This window comes from Cryptosporidium parvum, chromosome 6, assembly GCF_000165345.1.
Source record: "Cryptosporidium parvum Iowa II chromosome 6, whole genome shotgun sequence".
NCBI classification, from domain to species: Eukaryota; Apicomplexa; class Conoidasida; order Eucoccidiorida; family Cryptosporidiidae; genus Cryptosporidium; species Cryptosporidium parvum.
In genome coordinates, this window is record NC_006985.1 from 391,743 (window position 1) to 398,780 (window position 7,038).

The following is a 7,038-nucleotide window of genomic DNA, read 5'->3' on the forward strand; positions in this document are numbered from 1 at the left end:
TATTTTAATTCAATGGTTTATCATTTGCCATAATTTCGTTTTCGCTCCTACCTTTAATAGATGAATGATGATTTATGACATCATTCAAAGTATCTTCTTGTTTTTCTAAACGTTCAACTTTGTTTCTGAGCTCACTTAATCTTGTATTAAGCGAATTTTGTAGTTCGGGATTCATCTGATTCATTGTTTGAATTAAAGTTCCCCATTGTTCCAGTGATAATAATTTCTCAACGGTTTCATTCTTTTCTCTTGATAGATCATCTAAACAAGCTTTTGCATCGCTTAACTGTTGTTCAATCAACATATTTTTTTTGTCTATCTCCTGTATAATGTTTTCTTTAATCATTAACTCGTGCTCTTTATTCACTAAAGTTTCTGTAAGTCTAAGCTGTTTCTCATTTTCTAATTTTACTGCTTTATCTAGCTTTTCTGTAAAGTTATTTCTGATTAAATCAATTTCGTGTTCATATTCAATTCTCTTCCTTTCAAAACCATCATGTTGATCTAACATTTGATTAATTAATCGTTTTTCTCTTTCTTGCTGTATTTTACAAATTTCTTGAATTTTTTGATTATTTTCTTCCTCTTTTTTCCTAAGTTTCCCATCCATATAATCATTTAACTGTATAATTTCATTATCCCTGGCATCTAATAGTCTTCTGATATGACTTTCAAATGAACCAAATTTACGCTTCAACTCTTCATTTATTCTGATTTGTTCTTTCTCATCAATGATCTTTTCTTCCAGTTTCTCTTTTAGTGTTTCTATTTCTTCTGCTTGTTTTTTACATTGATGAAGAATTTCAATATACTTGTCATTTTCCTTCTTAATAATATGTTCATATTCTAATTTTTGTTCTTCTAAAGCCTTATCAATATCAGTCATTCTATATGAGCTGTCTTCTAATGCGGAAAGTAAGATAGACTCTCTGTGCTCTAATGATTTCATATTTTGTCTAACAGTATCAACTTCATCTTTTAAATTTTTCATTATTTTTTCTTGGTTTGTTTTCTCTTCTGTAGAAATTTCCAATTGGGCTTTTAATAACATTAAATGATCTTGCAATACATTATTTAGCTCATATCCTCTTTTAAGCTCTTCCAGTGATATTTTATTTTCATCGTTACACGACTTGATGTTTTCTAATAATTTTTCAATTTCTTTATTTGCATTTTCCTTTGTCTCTAATAAATGAAGCTTTTCGTCCGTAACCTGGTTTACTACCAGGTTTAACTTATGTATTTTTTCTTCTAATTGACCTATCTTATCGTTTAGTTCAGCTTTTTCTGCTAATAATTTGTTCTTTTCTGTTTGCAATTGAATTAGAGCAATTTCCGAATTATTAAGATTAGATATATTTCTTTCATTCTGGATTTTCATAGCTTCTATCTCCATTATGTAGTTATGTATTGTTCCGTCAACTTTCCCATCTTGAATATTACTCAGTAGTTTTTTCATACTATCTTTATATTTCTCCTTACTTCTTTTTGCATTTATAAGATCTTTTTGTAATAAATCAACTTTTTGAGATAATTTTATTATTTCGAAATTACTTTTCTGCATCTGTTCTCTTAAAATAGCAGCAAAATTATCTTTTCCCATGACCATTTTTTTTAATTTAGATATTGATATGGTTAATTTACGAATCAGTTCATTAATAATAGAGGCATTTTCGTAGTAATTATTAACATAATCATTTTTTCCGTTGATTTTTTGATCTGCCACAGTATTATATTCATTAATTGATGGGTTAATTGAAGATCCCGACGATCTACTATAACTAATTGATTCGTCACTATCTTGAAAACTCTCTTTTGAAACATTCGGTCTAATTATGCCATTACTATCATTTAAAAAGTGTTTAGCAAAACCTTTGTTATTATTTCCAGTATCAAACATTGGAGAGGTTAAGTTAATTGCGGTACTGTTATTTGTATTATATGAATCTGACATTTGAATTGAAAGTTGCTCTAAGTCATTACTTACTGATCGAAATATCGATTCAAATTCACTTGAACTATCATGACCAATCTTGTTTAATCTTGTTTTAAAGTTATTATCTTCTATTTCAATGGACTTACTCTCTTCAGATGAATATGAACTACTATCAGATAAGTTTTCAGAATGATCTATTTTCCCCAATACTTCATTTCGAAAATTTATTTTGTTTTTGCGTGCATTAACTTCGCGTTTAACATTGAGTTTGTCATTTGGAAACTTTGCAGAAACAAGAAGCTTTTTACCTTCATTGGTATTCATAATTAATGATTCACTGAATCTTGGAGGTATTCCAAACGCTTTTGATATATTACTATTATTTCCATGTAACTTAATTTCTTGTGATTTTTGAGTTTTTTTATTTAGTCTTCTCTCAAGTGGTGTCACCATTACATAAAGTGATTACAATATACATTAATTTCTTTAATATTATAGTGATTTAACTTATACAATCAATTTAATAGTTTTAGCTAGTGATTTGCTTAGTTTAAAATAAACGTGTGTTTCTACCAACTTTGCACACAATATACAATTTAAAAGTGATTATAAATAATCTTCCTTGATATAAAAAATTAAATTTAATTCATACGATTATATTTAAATTAATTAAGATTAGGATCTCAAAATTTCATTAGAAAATTTCGCCTCATGACTTTTATTCTGTAAACTGCAGTTATGTGGTAACTAGATACCGCCATAATATTAGTTATTAATAAATTAATATTTTAAACACGGACAGAAATGTCATATTTATTTCATGCAATTGGCCATGAATATTCTTATTTCGACAAAAAGAATTATTCTAAAGATGATTGGATAGCTAAAATTAGCAAATCTACAACTGTTTATGTTGGAAATCTTTCATTCTTTACGACGGAAGAGATAATTAGTGAAGTATTTGGTTTATGTGGGCCAATAAAAGCTATTTATTTGGGTTTGAACCATCAAACAATGCAGCCTTGCGGCTTCTGTTTTGTCCAGTACTATAGTCATGCTGACGCTTTAACTGCCGTAACATTCCTAAATCGTTCATATTGTGATGGCAGAGAAATACGTGTAGATTGGGATTCTGGAGAAGATATTTCAGGAAGTAGAAGGTATGGGCGCGGAAATTCAGGATTTCAATGGCGTGATGAGCTAAGAAATCAGATAGATCCCGACCGTCAACTCGATGTAGTTGATACAAATAATCACTCTAAGAGTTATAAATTTTCTCATGGAAGTAATTCGAGCTTTCACAGAAGACATCCGGGAGGAAGAGGAAGGAATAGTCGTGGCACATTTAATATTTCACACTATAATAGACAAATTAAACATAAACATCAAGTATTTGATCAATTAAAGAATACCAACGGATCTCATGATAACTATCCTGATTATTAATATATTTTTTACTAGATTGTTATTTTACACTAAATCTATCGGTTCTATTTCATCCATTCTCTCTCCATTCCTAATCAATAGTGTTTTTTTTTTATCAGGGGATTCTACTCTCAATTTATAAATTGAATTTCTTTTTAAGTTACACACTGTATCTACCTTGCATCTCGGGCAATATGGATTTAAGTAGCCATTTATGCTATATATACGTTCATTGCATGATTTGCATAACCAAGATTCTTTTATTGCGTTTTGGTTGAATATTATCGATTCTGGATGTTCATCTTTACAAATGAGATTTGCATTACCCTCTGTCCAAATACCGCATTTTTTACATCTTACTGCATTGCAAATTTTGACTGAATTGATATTTCTTTTAAGCTCAGTCGTTTTATCTGCATCTTCTAACTCCAATAGTTTTTTTCTAAGTTGATTAGACTCCAATTTTTGAATTGTGTCATCACAAGATGTATTTAGTGACACAACTTGGTCAATCTTAGAAAAAATACTATTAAAGTTTGAGTTTTGTTTTCCACTATTCTGCTTCACACCTGTTAAACTTCCCAACAATAAATTTCTTTCTTTATTCTCTCCCTTTGAAATTTTATCTTCGAAAGATGAGATCTTTTTATACATATCTTTCCAGTTTACATCTAAATGGGCTTCTGGAACTCGAAAATTTTCATTTTTTTCGGGTATTTCGATTTTTATCCTTGGCCAGTATCCTTTACTATTACAGAGCTTATGCCTAACTCTCAAGGCAAATATTGCAGTCTCAATTTCCATGGTTTTTAGTTCTAGATTTGAAATGGAGTGAATAATTCCACTTTTTATTATGACATCAAGGGATGTGCTAAAAGTATCGAAGTTTGACAGATATCTCAGAATGCTTAGTACTTCGCTATTATTATTTTCTTTAATTGCTTTATTTAACTTGCCATTAAGATCAAAAATTTCGCGTTTACTCGATGTATCTTCATCAAGATCAGTCCAAACGCGTTTTAATTGACTAGTATTAGGATGCTCAAATCCATTAAGGTTGGATTTTACTAACCTTCTAAATTTCATCTTATTTTCTTTCGAAATATGTTTCAACAAATCTGTTCTTTTACTTTCTATTTCTCCATCGCATGAAGGCTTATTATCATTTTGCAAGGTTGAAGGATATACTAATCGATTTTCATTTGATTTTTTTTTTAGATTTTCTATTGTCTTGGAAGAAATATGATGTTTACATAATTGCCCTTGATAGTTGGAATCGATAGGATTTGTGCATAATGTTCCATTTTTATTTACCCCTTTACAAATAGAGAATCCATTAACTTTACCTACTTTGATAATTTGACTTAATTTTGAAATGCTTAAATAACTTTTAAAATTTTTCCCATCAGAAGTAATTATTGACGGGTTAATGATTAGATATAAATATCCAATCAATTCATTTTGAAATTGTTCGAATACTTCTCCGAAGAGATATAACCTGCATTTGCTACCTTTTAGATCAGTGATATTCCATATAGTATATCTTTTATTAATTTCATCATTCGAGTAATTTAAATCATCTGAAATTGAATAAAACACGATAAATACGTAACTAAAATTAAAATTATCTTTAGAAGTTGTACTGATTTGATCTAATCCAGATAACTTTAACAAACTCCCATTTTCAATCAACTTTTTCAACCTAACTTTTGGAATTAAAATATTTTCTAGAAATAGAGATGAATTCTCTTCAAATATTCGAGTATTTTTTTTCAAATTTTTTTCAATTTCTTCCATAAACATTCAGAATTCGCACAAAAAAAAACATGTGGGGAGAATTAAATAAGTAAAGTTTATAAAGAATTGAGCTTATGAACATTTATATTAATTTTTAAAATAAATAATAAATATAAATATTTAATTTAACTGATGCATTTTTCTTATTAAAATTGAAATAAAGAGCTGTGTCCACATAAATAACTTCCACACGTATAATATTTGGTAATGCCAATACAAAAAATATAAAGTGAGGAATAAAAAAATAATTTTGAATAGAATGTAAACATAGTTTTACGCAAGCATTTTTTTTTTTCATTTATGAGGAGATAAATTAGGAAGTCTAATAATTGTTTTAATACAGCGAATGCTATATAAAATGGATGAAGAATGTTTTAATGTACACTCTCCTGGAGTTTTTGAGGTTAGAAAGGCAGGGAAAAGTTTTAGGAAATCTGCTCCTGCTGTAGTTAGAGCGATACCAAGAGTAAATAAAAGATATGCTAAGCCACCTTTTTCTGTGGAACAATTGGAAAAAATATGTGCAGATTATATTCGTCCATATAGGCAGATTTATAGAAATGCTGTATTAACTTATACAGAGAGAAAAATAAAAAGTAAAAGGAAATGCGAGTTATTCAGAAAAGTCTTGTTGAACAGAGAAAATTTATATTTCAATAGTCTGAAAAAATGCGTAATTTTTGATACAGATTGGGCTAAAGAGAAACTTAAACAAGAAGAAAATAAAATAATATCATTGACAAATAATGAAACAAAATCTTTGATAGATATATATTTATTGAGATCAGTTGCAAATGAAAAGACAAATAAACAAAGAGAGCTTTTAGTAAAGCTCAAACAATTTTGGTCTGAATATCCAGAAAAACTTAACAAAAAAATCGAGTTTGAAAGAAATAAAGTATTGGATATGATGAAATTAATTGGCGAGTCGAAGCTGAAGGGTGAACTAGTAATTGAAACGACCCAGGATATTTCAATAAATTCATCTCGACCGAATACATTCACCAACAATGATAAGTTCTCTTTAGAACAACTAGAGCAAATTAGGCTGATGGCTACAGGATACGAGGTCACAACAGGAAAATTTTCAGTAATGATTAATAATTTGACTCAAAGGATCGATCATATTCTAGGGGCAGAAAAAAGATTAAATAATGTTGCGAAAGCTTTAGTTTTGAACTCTGAAAAATAGATGTAAAGAAATACATTTTAGCGCCATTAAATTCGTATTTTTCTCCATGAAACGTTGAATTACCGTGAGTCTTGATAAAAATGAGTGCAAGGTTAAGTATTGAAGATGTAATTGAGAGGATGGAGGACGAAAAACTTCGCTTGCTACAAAATCAGTCTGTTACGAGATATGACCCTAATGTTAGAGGCCGACATTCTGTTGTTTGTAGGCATTGGATTAGAAATATGTGTATGAAGGGGGATTTTTGCGATTTTTTGCACCAATATAATTATGAGAGAATGCCACCATGCTTTATATATCAAAAGTATGGCGTATGCGTGGATGAGGCACTAGGGAATTGCCCCTTCAAACACAAGGCAGATGACACACCACTTTGCGCGCAATATTTCCTTGGGTTTTGTAAATATGGGCCTAAGTGTAAAAGGCGTCATGAGCCAAAAGCAAGACACGAAATACCAGATTTTCTTCCCGACTCATTCCTATTATCTATAATACAGGACAAAAATTTAATACCTAAAATGGATCCAGAAACATCTTCCATCATCAAAGTATTAGATGACATTTGCAAAGAAAGCTATGCACAAGCTGTGTGCTCGGAAGTATCAAGTAATATTTAATAATCTCGCATTTACTATCTAATTTACTTAATTGATCGTTTTTGATCACTTTTTAGGGAATTTTGATCTAA

At 29.5% G+C, this 7,038-nt stretch overlaps 5 protein-coding genes across 5 annotated transcripts; 3 read left to right on the top strand and 2 right to left on the bottom strand.

The window, feature by feature from the left end:
• Positions 1 to 4: 4 nt before the first annotated feature.
• On the bottom strand, positions 5 to 2,389 carry cgd6_1690 (uncharacterized coiled coil protein; the record flags this gene model as incomplete). The annotated part of the gene is made up of 1 exon (XM_627535.1): positions 5 to 2,389. One exon carries the CDS (start codon positions 2,387 to 2,389, stop codon positions 5 to 7), a length of 2,385 nt encoding a protein of 794 aa, XP_627535.1.
• A 351-nt stretch (positions 2,390 to 2,740) lies between these two features.
• cgd6_1700 (RRM domain containing protein) lies at positions 2,741 to 3,382 on the top strand (the record flags this gene model as incomplete). Its single annotated transcript, XM_627536.1, has 1 exon — positions 2,741 to 3,382. The coding sequence occupies one exon, from the start codon at positions 2,741 to 2,743 to the stop codon at positions 3,380 to 3,382; it is 642 nt and encodes a 213-aa protein (XP_627536.1).
• Positions 3,383 to 3,406: 24 nt separating this feature from the next.
• On the bottom strand, positions 3,407 to 5,164 carry cgd6_1710 (Mcm10p-like'Mcm10p-like'; the record flags this gene model as incomplete). The annotated part of the gene is made up of 1 exon (XM_627537.1): positions 3,407 to 5,164. One exon carries the CDS (start codon positions 5,162 to 5,164, stop codon positions 3,407 to 3,409), a length of 1,758 nt encoding a protein of 585 aa, XP_627537.1.
• Positions 5,165 to 5,504: 340 nt separating this feature from the next.
• On the top strand, positions 5,505 to 6,350 carry cgd6_1720 (hypothetical protein; the record flags this gene model as incomplete). The annotated part of the gene is made up of 1 exon (XM_627538.1): positions 5,505 to 6,350. One exon carries the CDS (start codon positions 5,505 to 5,507, stop codon positions 6,348 to 6,350), a length of 846 nt encoding a protein of 281 aa, XP_627538.1.
• Positions 6,351 to 6,430: 80 nt separating this feature from the next.
• Positions 6,431 to 6,967, top strand: cgd6_1730 (cleavage and polyadenylation specificity factor 4-like; 3x Zn C3H1 domains; the record flags this gene model as incomplete). Its single annotated transcript, XM_627539.1, has 1 exon — positions 6,431 to 6,967. The coding sequence occupies one exon, from the start codon at positions 6,431 to 6,433 to the stop codon at positions 6,965 to 6,967; it is 537 nt and encodes a 178-aa protein (XP_627539.1).
• Between the last annotated feature and the right edge of the window lie 71 nt (positions 6,968 to 7,038).